Source organism: Mizuhopecten yessoensis, unplaced genomic scaffold (assembly GCF_002113885.1).
Source record: "Mizuhopecten yessoensis strain PY_sf001 unplaced genomic scaffold, ASM211388v2 scaffold5459, whole genome shotgun sequence".
Classification (NCBI taxonomy): domain Eukaryota; kingdom Metazoa; phylum Mollusca; class Bivalvia; order Pectinida; family Pectinidae; genus Mizuhopecten; species Mizuhopecten yessoensis.
Window position 1 is genome coordinate 1,329,758 of NW_018406060.1, and position 15,567 is coordinate 1,345,324.

General features: G+C 37.0%; 1 protein-coding gene across 3 annotated transcripts in view; it reads left to right on the forward strand.

The window, feature by feature from the left end:
* The window catches only part of LOC110450741 (synaptotagmin-10-like), a 63,031-nt gene that overhangs the window by 38,510 nt on the left and 8,954 nt on the right, over positions 1-15,567 (forward strand). Inside the window, exons 1-3 of one of the 3 annotated variants that reach the window (XM_021498423.1) lie at positions 5,124-5,267; positions 5,848-6,031; positions 8,250-8,387. In XM_021498423.1, coding sequence (XP_021354098.1) covers positions 5,169-5,267; positions 5,848-6,031; positions 8,250-8,387 — 421 coding nt within the window. In that variant the 5' untranslated portion in view covers positions 5,124-5,168. Of the gene's footprint in view, positions 1-5,123; positions 5,268-5,493; positions 5,605-5,847; positions 6,032-8,249; positions 8,388-15,567 lie in introns of those variants that run through there. The other 2 variants (XM_021498424.1, XM_021498422.1) reach the window with 2 other exon arrangements.

Consider the following 15,567-nt stretch of genomic DNA (forward strand, 5'->3'; position numbering starts at 1 on the left):
ATCGTGATGATGACAATTTATAAAGTATGCCTTTATCGAGAAAATCACAATTGGTAAAAATTTACAAATTCATCGCAAGGACCGCAGTTGGTGATGTATGTCGTTATCATGATGACTACAATTAGTAAAATATTTTCTTTTTCAATGAATACAACGTTTGGTGTGTGTTTAACGTGAGAACGACAGGTAATATAGATACTCTATGTAAACATGTGTTTATAACAGGGATATTACGTACAGCAATACGTAATCAATGTCAGGTACGTATATATTAAACAAAAGCTTCACAGGTTTGTCTTAAGCTCGTGCACGTTATATCAGGCAATTTTATAGGCTATTTCGTCGTACTACATGTAGATGCAGGAAAGAGAATGATCTCATATAAACCAATGTGAAACATAAACTCTCCCTGTGAGAGATATTGATATAGATGCCCAGACCGAAAATGGCGGATCCTGTTTTGTACCTCGACAAGATATCAGGTATTTGACAATTGTCTTGTGACACAAATGTCCTTTATGTTAAGTGAATTTTGTTCGGTGCTTTCAACTCTTTCTGTACGTTTGTTCGTTTTCCTCGTACTGTGTAGCCCCTCGACACGATTAACAATGTCGGTCGCTATCAAAAGTCGGGCAGGTGGTGCCCAAGTACAAGTCTCGAGCCTAACGAGACGGACGCAGGCAGATGATACGTTTGATAGCGCTGATTTGTCATTATTGGGTATTGTGGGTTATAATTATCAAGACGACATACACAATCTCCGACATCACAGCTCATAAACATCCTTACACAGAGCATGGCCTGGGAGTCTGATCCATCTTGTTAGATTGAAACCATGCAAGACCCCCTGATTTACTGGCGGGGATATACATTAACTATGCAACCCTAGAATCTCGTATACGGTACAGCTTCGGTGCATAGTGTATGTCAATATTTGTTTATACAGAAGTTAAAGAAGAACATCCTCAATACAATAATATACAAAACAAAGAAATTAACTTTATGCAAAAGCACAATAACAGGAACTAACAAGACTCTAAAACAAAGGTAAAAAACATTATAAACCTAACAAATTTCTGTTGGCAATAAGAGTTCAGATATAAAGAACAGTAAGCTTTGCCTACGGATTGTCTATCGTCGAATCAAGCATGAAGTTCATCAATGACTAAGGACAAACAAGTCTCAATCACGTAGACATTTGAGTCGTGTAAAAGTCCTGTCAGGATAATCTCGGTAAAATTCCTTCCGTGTAGACTGAAGCAACTGAACAAATGCATCTACAAAATTCAGATACTAGGTACAAGTTGTGGAAATACGAATCAAATGTGATAAATATGCTGCACACTAGGAATAGGGGAGGTTAGAATGCCATTTCTTGGCAGAAGTTGGCAGATGTTTTGAGAAACATTTGGAATTAACAGTTTTTCGTGTTAAGATCAGTCATAATGTAGTTATTCTAACACGTTTGACAATGTAATAGCATTTTGCATTGGTTCAAAATCAGGTAATATTAGGCAATTATACATGTATATGCATTTATTATCTTGCAAACAAACCTGGCATACCCGTGTGACGCTCCTTCAAAATTCTCTGTCGTATTACACATGTAAACAAGTTCACAGCGCGTAGCTTGTCTGATTCGATTTTAGGTTAGGTACAAGCGTGGATATTTATATCTTAACGTTTTCATTTACAGCCACGTTAAACTGGCACATTATGACGAGCTTAATGTTGAGAAATAAGAATATCGTCTGAAATTTAAAAAAAGGTGCCGAATTAAAAAATAGGATGGTCTTGGTTACGTTGACCTACCTGAACAGAAGTAAACAACTGGCTATGTTCTTTTGTTGTAAAATCAATGATAAACAACGTATTGAACTTCCAAACTAACCTACAAGCTATACTTCAATCATAAATATATTTCAGCTAGAATAGCTATTCTTATCACAGTATCTTACTTTATTGCAGCTTTACACGTTTAACAACTACACATATCTATTCAATAAAACACATGTTATTTACACGTACATGAAATATACATATATCTATATATATATATTAAATGTTTCTATTTTTTAAGCATGTTGTCATGATGCTTGTTTAGTCACGAGCATTGTTATCCTGGGAAGAATCAACGAAATTACTTCTATATTTCCGTCTGTAATGTTAGTGCCGTTAAGACGTCCTTCGAAGGTATGTAGCGTGACGTTTTCTAATACAACACAGCATGATAAAATGTATTAGACAGAAGGTCGACATCTTAATCGATATCAAATATAAATATATGGACTTTTTGTCGACAGATTTGTTTTTTTTTTTATATCCGTAGCTTTCTGATAAATGTCAGGACAAAAAGAAATGTCTGAACATATCTTGTTTGCGTTGGCATGATCAGACCCTTTGGAAACATGAACTTAACAGATTATGTTAAAGTGTCCTTTAAAAAAATATAACATTATCTTCTTCCGAATATTTCGTCTTTGCGTATTGCAGAGTTATCTTCTCTTGGGAGCAGGTATTGATTGTTACGTAATTGGTTTGTGTGAGAAAATTACGTCATTTTCTCAAAAATTGATGACGTTACTCTCACAAACAAGTGACGTAACAATCAATACCTGCTCCCAAGAGAAGATAACTCTGCAATACACAAAGACGGAATTGAAAGTCTAATGTGAAAATGAGTTCGTGTAGTTAAACGACGTTTATAATAGACAATGTTTATATGTTTATATTGAATAAACATGATGAACACTTTTTCAATATCTCAATAAATAGAGTGTTGCGGAATGATTATACAAGTCTTCGGTATTGTAATAGACATGTAGGATAATAATGTAGCAAGTGTATGGTTAACCGGAGGCACGGTAGTCTATTGGTAGGACGCCGGGCTCATGACCGAAGGGTTGCGGGTTCGAGTCACGGCACGGCACTGTGTTGTATCTTTGAGCAAGATACTTTACTCCGCTTGTTCCAGTCTACTTAGCTGAAAATGAGTACGTGGTTGGGCAGAGCTAGAATTGTTGAATGCTAGCCGTGAGCGCCGACATTGGTTGCAAAGGCCCTATAACCACGGATAATAATTTGTAAACCGCTTTGGGACGACCTACGAACTAGGTTGTGATTAAGCGTTATATAAGAACCTCGAATTATTATAGCATTATTAGTATAACATGTAAGTAATATTTCTTCATTCGTTTCGAAAATGAGTTGAAGTTGAAAAGAAGAAAGGAAGGGAAGAAATTTGGACTTTCTGATGGTTATAATTTTAAATGGCTATTCTTTTGGTTTATTAAATGAATAACCAGAATTATTTTTGGGGTATCCGTTATATACCGAAAAAAACCCTGTTAGCTCTTTACATAAATCCACGAAGCGGTACAAGCACAAACGAGCACATAGGGTATTTTAGACACTAGGATGATAAATCGCTTGCCTACTCACCAACTGTTGTTTACTCTGCAAAGACACCTATATAATTTGGTAATTTTAAAAGCTGTCCTGAGAGAGCCGTAAAGGTTAATTGAAATATTTCGAAACGTTGATACTGTAAAATCATAAATTTTCGTGGGGCATTAAATTTCGTTTATTTCGTGAATAACAAAAATCCACGATATCAAATTCCCACGAATACATAATTTTGGTATGATATAAATAGGGGAAAATCAGAATTCAGCGAAAGATAATGTCCTTGAAGCAGGCCAGTATTTGAAAAACACAACATTTTAACCCCACGAAAATAAATGATTCTACAGTATTTCATTTACATAAAATCAGGATTTAAGTGTTTCTTTCTTCATGTTATCTTCACTATCTTTACATATATATATATATATGTAAACATACACAATACAGCTTACCAACCATCTTATATTCAGGTAAACCTACAGAAAAGAGAAAAATTAACCACTTAAGAACCCTCTTTCTCCAATTTCACTCCTTCATTTTTCTACATTAAGTTAAATTGTTATTAATTTAAGTTTTAAATAATTATTTAATGGTTCAGATGTGTATTTAGGCAAAAATAGAGTATGCTGTTGACATAATTAAGTCAATATAGAAACAAAGTCACCGTGACCTAATTACAGCTATTACATTGTGTGTGCTAGTTTTTGTCGGACAAATTTATTATATTCAGACTGATGCTACATACGACATCAAAATGATGAAGAAATATCCCGAAGTAACAAGTCGTTTTGTCAATTTATCTATCATTTGTTAATTTGGGTTCCCTCTCGTTTCTCAGAATAGTATAAACGTTGACCTAAATTCGAGACATATAACCTAAACAAAACATAAATCCCAGCAGCTAGCACTTTTTTGACTCCTTCTTATGCTTACATTTACTTATAATATACATGAAGAAATATATATGGGCCAAAAACTAATAAAGACAGCGCAGACAAAGAAATTTGTCAAATTTTCAGAGCAACCGCCCCCATTTCCAAGACAGGAACATGAGCAATTACATATCACAACAAAAAACAGAGATACACAGTCATTATGAAACAATAATAGAACAACAAAAACTACGTATTACACTGTAAACAAAACAATAGTCACTTATATAAAATATGCTGTTGTAATCACTCTATATATCACATGTAACAACGGTTCACGTGCTCACACCGCACGTTCTACAACACTTAAGCTTGGTTTAACCCTAACACTGTGTATATATTCCAAACAAAACAAAAATATACAAATTTAGCTACATTAAATCCAACGTGTGTTAGTAAAGGTTCTTAAGCAGTTTCAGGTTCAAAGTAAATGCAAGTTGCTGTAATGAGAACATAAATGTACATGTTTGGTGTTGAACACAACAAATGTTAAAATAATCACACATTTGTATGCATATATCAGACTTAAGTATTGGTGTTTGTATCATTTATAACAGCCGCGCTGCAGTCTTTTCTCCACTGTAACATTTACATCTGTCGCCGCAGACAACACTGCCTGGGTAAAGTAATTCGTATTAACTCCGTATAGAGGAGCAACATGTTTTTCTATATGACTACCAACTAGACTAAACCTCTAGTGACATTTCCATTAAAACTAAACACAGAATATACGCATCCTTGGAGTGACGAGTGACAGTGGGGGGACACATGACGTCACAGTATTAATCCTAGAAGGTATGTCGGTGAAGAAGCTATCTGTCTGTAAGGGTCATGGGGGTGTGTCTCAACAGACTCCTGCACGGTTTAGCCGAGGAGGATATGGAGGTGTTGACCGGCCCCAGAGTACTCGTTAATTACACAAGACAAGAGGTAAGGGTCAAGGCGTACCCGAAAGGGCCAGAAAAATGCAGAGAGTATTGTTGATAAATACACATTTTGTTGATGTAGACGTGGCATACGTTGGTAATGGATGCAAGCACAGATTATGTAGGTCTTTATCTAAGCTGCCTGCGTTGTAAACACGTCCATAACTTAGGCCCGGTCACAGACGGCGACGTCAACGCAGATTCCAGGAAATTTAATGAGGAAAGAACACGGCCTCTCTCTTTCTCTGCGTGTGTACTTGTTGCAGTGAAAAGCAGAGTTGTAATATTTTGGCAGCTGATAACGGAAATATATTCTTTACAGAAGATATTCAGTTTAAATGGTATATTGCTATGGACTATTCTGTGTTAATTACAACAAATAGTTTCCCTGTACGAGTATTCACACAGGTTTTAAGAAAAGCAAGCTGTTTCATTGATATCGGCTATGATGCAGAAAGGCTGGTTGAGCGCTTTCTAGACAAATACTGTTTTTATACCACTGTATTTATTTAGTTGTCTGGACTGCTTTAACACATAAAACCGTTGAACAAGTTTCTTTATGATATTTTCTCTTTCTGCTCCAGGACGTACAGCTGACAAAAGAACACCGGGCCATCCAGCCGAGGTCAACATCCATTACCTCGCGGACGAGTATCTCTACCATGTCCCGCGGAAGCATAAGGAGTGATACACTCACGGAGGAAACGAGCAGTATCAGTGCGCGCAGTGACACGAGCGTGGACAGTTGTATATTTGACCCCTCGTTTGGTAAGTTGTTTGCGGGTTGCTATATATATGTACCAAAACATAAGGACAGCGCGACACTGAGAACTAAGAACATGAGAACTTAGAAAACATATCATGTGACAAGAGGAACGTTTTTAAGCGTGCTTCAACAACTTAACAATAATTTACGTAACAGGACACCAACAGTAAAATTTAATTACGTCAGGTATACAATGTACAAAACATTATTGATTATGCGTTAATAAAATGCATTACGATATCATAATAACGCATTGAAAACATTGAAATATATATTCCATTATGGACAAATGGTAGATTGTTCTCACTAAGCAGTAAAACGTTTATAAGATGGTGATCTTGAATGGATCTCAATCATATTTGTCGAGTAGGTCTTTATATTAACACGTTTTTGTTTCGTTTGTCTCACGACAAGAAAATAACTTACTCTCTGCTACCGTAGGACATAACTTCTTATGGTGTATTGTATTTTATCACCTTGTTATAGTAATAATACTAATTTTCAGACCATGAAATACAACGTTCTGTATTGCACATGTGCAATACGGAATGTTGTATTTACCTACTAGCCGGAACTACTTTTTATGGGAATCCCGTTGTCATGACGAACTGAAAGGTTCCCGGTATTTGCAGAAAATATCAAAGTTAATAAAATCTTTGTATCAATCTCTATCAAATACGGAAGGTATGTGATAAAAGCAAGACCACAAACTTGTGTTTTTCTAACAAATCAGAAAGCACTCATTTATTGCGCGGACTTATATATTCGTCCGCGCAATAAACTCGTGCTTTCTGATTCGTTAGAAAAACACAATTGTGTGATCTTGCATATGTATACACAAAACAGAAAGCTATTATTTAATATGACTGGATAATGGTGTGCAACATTTGGTGAAATCAGACAGCTTGTGTGTTTTTACCTACGTGAAATAGATTGCCACACTGTTTCGTGGATAAGATCACACATTACATCTCCAGCACACGCGCAGGCATACACGCATAGGGAGATATTAGCCAGGTGGCATAGGACTAGTTGTTAGCGCATGATAAGGCAGCTCCTGCGAATTCCTCCCAAACTGTATTGATTAATGTATATGCTAATTGTATTAATTGTATATCTATGTACTGTAAAGCGCTTTAGAGTGGCTAATGTTAGCAAGATGGGGCGCTATATCAAATGTCGTATACTAATATTATTATTATAAGGTGACTTATACGCTTAGTGTCTCTAGTTTCAATACGTGTTGCTTCAAATTGTTATTTGTTTTACTGTATGTGTTCGTAGTGTAGGTTAGATAAATTATCTCTACCTATATCAACATATTAGTCCTACAAATGTTGATTATTTTCTTGACTTATATATGTTGAATAACATATTCTTAATGATATTGTCATCAGATATTTCTAGAATTCTAGAAGAAAACACCCATGTTTTTACATGAAAGCATATCGTTGAATAGTGTGCTATTGTCAGAGAGGATGGAACAGTTTGTTAACTATACTGTCATTGTTTTAGATTAAAACAGATTTGTAGAAATTTACAAGCCAAATTTTGACCAGTTAAAAATCTAATCCATAAAGTCTATTGGCATACCAACACGACTTTATTGGAGCATGGCAAAAGTAGTAACTATACGTAACTTTGATTCGCATATTGTTATTTTCACGTTTAAATGGAAAACACAAATTAGCACTTTATTGACAAGAGCGATAGATCTCCATCTGATACTTGATTTGACCAGGAAATTATCGCCTTGAATCGGCGTGGTCAGCTGACAATCCAACTATCCATATATATAGTAACTGTTACAGAAAACATTGATGCTTTGATCATAACAATTGTTCCCGTTGGATGTACAGTATAAACACAGCACTGCATGTAAGTGGTATTTTGTAAGTGGTTAGTACTCGTCAGGTTACTATAGTGTTGACAGCTTTTACAGTGTGATTAACCTACTGTTCACCGACCGGCATATATAGAAATACGTCATGATTGCACCCACCTGTCGAACTGTAGATACATGTACATATCCGGCAATACAAAGGATGTTCTTCAACAATCATCACACCTGACTCTGTCGATCACCTGGCTACTTGATTTTATACTTAATCATTCATAATGAACTTGGTGTAGTACAAGTGTCTGGTCAGATTTATATGCATCCGATCAAATACCAGAATTGACTGTGTCTATACAGATCTGTCATGAATATACCCCTAGGTGCGATCCGTCCCGACCTGTACCCGCGGAAGGATGCTGTCCTGCAGCAGTCATCGGTGGACCAGAACCTCGGGCGGCTTCATATACGTCTGAAGTACGACTTCCGAACGTCGGACATTATCATTCATCTCATCGAGGGTAAAACTTCTATTTATATTATTCTTATATCAAAATGAGACAATTATCTGTGATTCATGTGTTCATTGTAAATAAAAATATGTTATGTTACTTTGACATCAAACTTTTTGTTTCCAAGATTATTTTTTTTTTGCATTGTTTTGGCATTTTGATGTTTTTGTCTTCGGTACCGTTTCGATGTGTATTTTGCTGATATTTTTTTGGCCATGTTTTGGTGTTGCTTTAGCGATTATTTTGTTATCAAAGGCAATATTTAGAAAATTGTAGTGTTACTGTAAAACCGTGTGTGTAGTTTATGCAGTGTGTTGTAGGTTTGTTATGCAATTAACGTACATTTGCATGTGTTCAAAACAAATTCTTTCCTGCTAACAAGAATATATTATAAACTGTCATCGTAGAAAATTGAATAGTTACGATATAGACAAATACATATTTCACGTTACGATAGAAAATTGCATACTAGAATTTATAACAGTTAAGGTTGTTCCTAGATTTTCACGCGGTCTTAGACGGACGCATCATCGATAATTACATGTATTTGACCAATTATTACCCACAGTACAGCTTGTTGTACCCTTTGTTAGCCTCATTTGATATTTTTTGTAATTTGAAATTTCGTTTATTTAATTTTAAAAATAGGCTACCACTTCATCTATTTAAGTTACTTAAGGATGTACACCTCTGAGAAGTCAAAAAATTCCTGTATTAAACTTTTTTTCTTATGTTGAATTTTGGAAAAAGGAGATAATGGCATAGTAGAAAATGCAAAAAAAAATATGTCCGTGTGTTCGTTTTTGTGCTATGATCGGTCAAAGATACCAATTTAACACAATATGTGATTTTAGGTGAATTTTCGGGTTTTGACCATTTGCAGAACAAATTCATACAATTTCTTCCAAGTGTGTTATCAGATATGTATGAATGTTTGTAGAATTGATAAAAATATTATTTTCTTTTAAATTATGGAAGTAAAATTTCTTAATCTTAATCATTTTACTCAGAAATGCGATTTTAGTTACCCCTACCCCTTATTTTTTAATGAAAAATGCACATTTTTTCACCATTTTTTGCAGATTAAACGCTTGATATAAAAAAATCCTGTATTAAACTCTTTTTGGTATTCAATAAATCAAAAGAAAACGTGTTTCTCCTTCTAAAACAGCCACAAAATGGGGAGTCGGTGTGCTTCTTGTTTTGTCCCATTATTATTTGTGCCATTTTTCACCTTTTTCGGGGTCAAAAATCAAAAGTGCTTCAGTTACCCTAATATGTAAAAAAAATACCAATAATATATAACTTTCCACTTTTTTGCATATTATTTTAATCATATTGAACATTATAAAGTTGTACAGCAAAATTGAACCTGCTACATTTAAAAATGGTGACACAATGACAATTTAAGTGATCAATCTAGTGTTAAAAAAGGTGAAATTTTGCCCTTTGTGAAGCGCAAGAAATTCATATAAATACACTTTTTCAAAATGGCCGCCAAATTGGTCCTTTTTTTTCAAATTCTTGTAAAAAATGTTCTACACACAACAGACATCTAGTTTTTTGACATGATTTTTAAGTATGTGTTTGCTACTAAACATATCATAATTTGATAAATATTACAAAACCCCGTTACACCAGATCAAAACGAGACTTGAACGTGATTGAAACCTCAGAAGAGTACATCCTTAATCTCCATATCTATGAACTAGAAATAATATCTCTTATTTCTGTACATCAACTAATACATTTGCTGGACTTGAGCCCCGTTATTGGTCCACTCTGTTGACACGGTGACGTTAAGATCGAGGCGAAGTGAAGCTGCAGACTTACGGTTGCGAATGACACTTGCATACCGAATTTCCTGCCTCATTCTTACATACCGAATTGCCTGGCTCATTCTTACATACCGAATTGCCTGCCTCATTCTTACATACAGAAGTGCCTGCCTCATTCTTACATACCGAATTTCCTGCCTCATTCTTACATACCGAAGTGCCTGCCTCATCCTTACATACCGAAGTGCCTGCCTCATTCTTACATACAGACTTGCCTGCCTCATTCTTACATACACTTACATACAGATATATCTGCCTCATTCTTACATACAGATATGTCTGCCTCATTCTTACATACAGATATGTCTGCCTCATTCTTACATACCGAATTGACTGGATCATTCTTACATACCGAATTGCCTGTCTCATTCTTACATACAGAAGTGCCTGCCTCATTCTTACATACAGACTTGCCTGCCTCATTCTTACATACAGACTTGCCTGCCTCATTCTTACATACAGAAGTGCCTGCCTCATTCTTACATACTCTGTTGACACGGTGACGTTAAGATCGAGGCGAAGTGAAGCTGCAGACTTACGGTTGCGAAGGACACTTGCATACCGACATTCCTGCCTCATTCTTACATACCGAATTGACTGGATCATTCTTACATACCGAATTGCCTGTCTCATTCTTACATACAGAAGTGCCTGCCTCATTCTTACATACCGATTTGCCTGCCTCATTCTTACATACAGATATGTCTACCTCATTCTTACATACAGAATTGCCTGCCTCATTCTTATATACCGAATTATCTGCCTCCTTCTTACATACAGATTTGCCTGCCTCATTCTTACATACCGAATTGCCGGCCTCATTCTTACATACAGATATATCTGCCTCATTCTTACATACAGATATGTCTGCCTCATTCTTACATACAGAATTGCCTGCCTCATTCTTACATACAGACTTGCCTGCCTCAGTCTTACATACAGAATTGGCTGCCTCATTCTTACATACCGAAGTGCCTGCCTCATTCTTACATAACGAAGTGCCTGCCTCATTCTTACATACCGAATTACCTGCCTCATTCTTACATACAGATTTGCCTGCCTCATTCTTACATACAGAAGTGCCTGCCTCATTCTTACATACAGACTTGCCTGCCTCATTCTTACATACAGACTTGCCTGCCTCAGTCTTACATACAGAATTGTCTGCCTCATTCTTACATACCGAAGTGCCTGCCTCATTCTTACATACCGAATTGCCTGCCTCATTTTTACATACCGAATTGCCTGCCTCATTCTTACATTCCGAAGTGCCTGCCTCATTCTTACATGCCGAATTACCTGCCTCATTCTTCCATACAGATTTGCCTGCCTCATTCTTACATACCAAATTGCCTGCCTCATTCTTACATACAGATATGTCTGCCTCATTCTTACATACAGATATATCTGCCTCATTATTACATACCGAATTGCCTGCCTCATTCTTACATTCAGAATTGCCGGCCTCATTCTTACATACAGACTTGCCTGCCTCATTCTTACATACAGAATTGTCTGCCTCATTCTTACATTCCGAAGTGCCTGCCTCATTCTTACATGCCGAATTACCTGCCTCATTCTTCCATACAGATTTGCCTGCCTCATTCTTACATACCAAATTGCCTGCCTCATTCTTACATACAGATATGTCTGCCTCATTCTTACATACAGATATGTCTGCCTCATTCTTACATACCGAAGTGCCTGCATCATTCTTACATACCGAAGTGCCTGCCTCATTCTTACATTCCGAAGTGCCTGCCTCATTCTTACATGCCGAATTACCTGCCTCATTCTTCCATACAGATTTGCCTGCCTCATTCTTACATACCAAATTGCCTGCCTCATTCTTACATACAGATATGTCTGCCTCATTCTTACATACAGAATTGCCTGCCTCATTCTTTCATACAGAATTGCCTGCCTCATTATTACATACAGAAGTGCCTGCCTCATTCTTACATAGCGAATTGCCTGCCCCATTCTTACATACAGAATTGCCTGCCTCATTCTTACACACCGAAGTGCCTGCCTCATTATTACATACAGACTTGCCTGCCTCATTCTTACACAGATATATCTGCCTCATTCTTACATACAGATATGTCTGCCTCATTCTTACATACAGAATTGCCTGCCTCATTCTTACATACAGAAGTGCCTGCCTCATTCTTACATAGCGAATTGCCTGCCCCATTCTTACATACAGAATTGCCTGCCTCATTCTTACATGCAGACTTGCCTGCCTCAGTCTTACATACAGAATTGTCTGCCTCATTCTTACATCCCGAAGTGCCTGCCTCATTCTTACATACCGAATCGCCTGCCCCATTCTTACATACAGAATTGCCTGCCTCATTCTTTAATACAGAATTGCCTGCCTCATTTTTACATACCGAATTGCCTGCCTCATTCTTACATACACTTACATACAGATATATCTGCCTCATTCTTACATACAGATATGTCTGCCTCATATATACTTGGGTACAGATTTGTGTATATGTATTCATATATTCCTCTTGCCTGCCTCATTCTTACATACAGATATGTCTGCCTCATTCTTACATACAGATATGTCTGCCTCATTCTTACATACAGAATTGCCTGCCCCATTCTTACATACAGAATTGCCTGCCTCATTCTTTCATACAGAATTGCCTGCCTCATTATTACATACAGAAGTGCCTGCCTCATTCTTACATACCGAATCGCCTGCCCCATTCTTACATACAGAATTGCCTGCCTCATTCTTACATATCGAATTGCCTGCCTCATTCTTACATACCGAATTGCCGGCCTCATTCTTACATACAGATATATCTGCCTCATTCTTACATACCGAATTGCCTGCCCCATTCTTACATACCGAAGTGCCTGCCTCATTCCTACATACCGAATTACCTGCCTCATTCTTACATACAGATTTGCCATACAGAATTGCCTGCCTCATTCTTACATACAGAAGTGCCTGCCTCATTCTTAAATACAGAAGTGCCTGCCTCATTCTTACATACAGAAGTGCCTGCCTCATTCTTACATACAGATATGTCTGCCTCATATATACTTGGGTACAGATTTGTGTATATGTATTCATATATTCCTCATTCTAATACTGTCCTCTGCGAACAGAAAATCAGATTTTGGCGGTATCTGTTCCCTTCTATATTTGGAATCGATTTTTAATGTGAAGAGTTATTTTCCGATAGTACCACTTAATATGTCCGTGTTTACCAAAACCACATCGCAGGCTTTCAGACTTCCGACCTATAATCTTTATTTGCGAATACCATGTTGTCTCTCATAAAAGAAATCACTTCAATTTCTGGTCTACGAATGAGATATTTCGCGTTCTCTCCACAACTCTGACGTGAGCCAGCCTGACGGCACGACTGGGACGCACCTTTTAGACGTGCAGAGCTACATCTCTAACTTGAATTTTGTATGCGTCGTTCATTTCGTATTTCTTTTTATTGATTTTCGCAGGGTATAATTGTACAGTGTCTGAAGTGTCGTGTAAATTTAGAAGCATGCTCATATCACGGTCCAATACATAAAGCGACATGACGTGAGACTAAGGCCTTGGCCGTACGTCTTGACCACATATGTCGAGTAAGCTTTTCATAAAAATTGATAGGCTATGTTAGGCACATGTAAGACGATAGCAGCCAAAGGGACAGAGATAGTCGGTAGACATCCACCATTCAGAAAAAAATCTATCAGACGTAGTCTCTCTCGTTTCGCGTACGGGTGAATTCAAAGATTGCCATACTAAAGATATTATAATTTAAAGACGTTTCAGACTTATGCTGTTTTAGCGTTGTCCTTCATTTTACACGGATTCTGAGCGAGATCACAAACACAGAAAAAAAACTGCTGTTTGTTGCATGGATGACAGCTTAGCGACAGCTTGGTTACGGCTGACATTCAAACTTGCCAGTCATTGTTAAAAGGATGTTACTTCGTTTTAGAGGGTGTCAACTTATCGGATTAGCGTGAATTCGTTTTTGAGGTTATTTAGTCATAACAAAATACTGTTAACCAATGCATGATCTAAGCTGAAAAAGTTCCGCGATAGAGACAAACACAAACATATCGCAGCCTACCAAAACACACAAGCATAAACTACACGTATGTATGCATCTTGCACACAGAAGAGGCCGTCCTTAAATGACCATAGCTGTTGATAGGACGTTAAACAATACTAAACCAAATCAAACCAAACTAAACTGTGATTTCATTATCGATCGCCCGACTTCATACGTCAAAGGTCAAATACGAGTTGTTAGCCAAAAGAACCCCTTTTTATAACTTTTAGGATAAAATAACTATTTCAAAGGTACATTTGTAATTACATCAATTATTTGTACAGAATCGAACGTCTACGGGAGAGTCCTGTGTAAAATCTATAAAATAGTATAAATAAGCAGTGCTACGTGTAGGTGGGATCTTAGCATATCGCCTCCTGAAAACCTTTGGTGGAAAAGAATCCAACCTCTGGGTTTATAATGAGATGTTGTTATCATGTAAAAATACAGGGATATTTCTATGAGAGTATGTCTGACTGAAAACAATTGTATGATCGACAAGGCGAATTTATATAAAAAAAATACCGTGGTTTGTTTTGTGACCAATACTGCCGTACATGAAGAAAGGAACGTTTACATCGTCACATTATCTGTGATAACAGAGTGATCGAAGAAAGTGTCAAGTGCAGTGGGTTCTTTTGTAATGTTACTACATTTACGAACTTCCCAACGTCAGCGTAATGAAAAACCTTTGCTGCTAAATCAATACATATCTTCGTCAGTGTCTTTTGGCAAAGACCCGTAGAGCCCAAATGGACCATTACATTTAAATACTCGGTCAGACGAGACAGTCGGTCCACATACCTGTATGCCTGACTGGAGTACCAGAAAATTGCATTTTTTGATATGCCCATAAACGATTCGGCAAATGCTGCTTTATAATCATTGTAACTTCCTTCGTAAGATACGTACAGACATTTATACGAGTTTTGAAATAATTTGATCCCGCACTCTGTCATAGGGACATACATCGAATTCGCTTTATTTTCCTTTTGAGATAACATCCACATGTGTCTAAAAAGCATGTCGATGACAACCACTCCATAACATTCATGTCGTCTGCGTGTGTTTTATTTCTTTAACCTTTCGGCGAAGTTGCATTTTTTGAGCGCGAGTTCCAGCTTTATTCCCACTTACGTTTTCTCTTGTTGCTGTTCGTTAAAGTAAACTGTAGGCGTATTGATTTCGAGTCCAATACGAATCTTTTGTCGATCGATTTTTTAACTGATTTTCTCGTGTGGTACTCCATATGGAAGAGGGTCC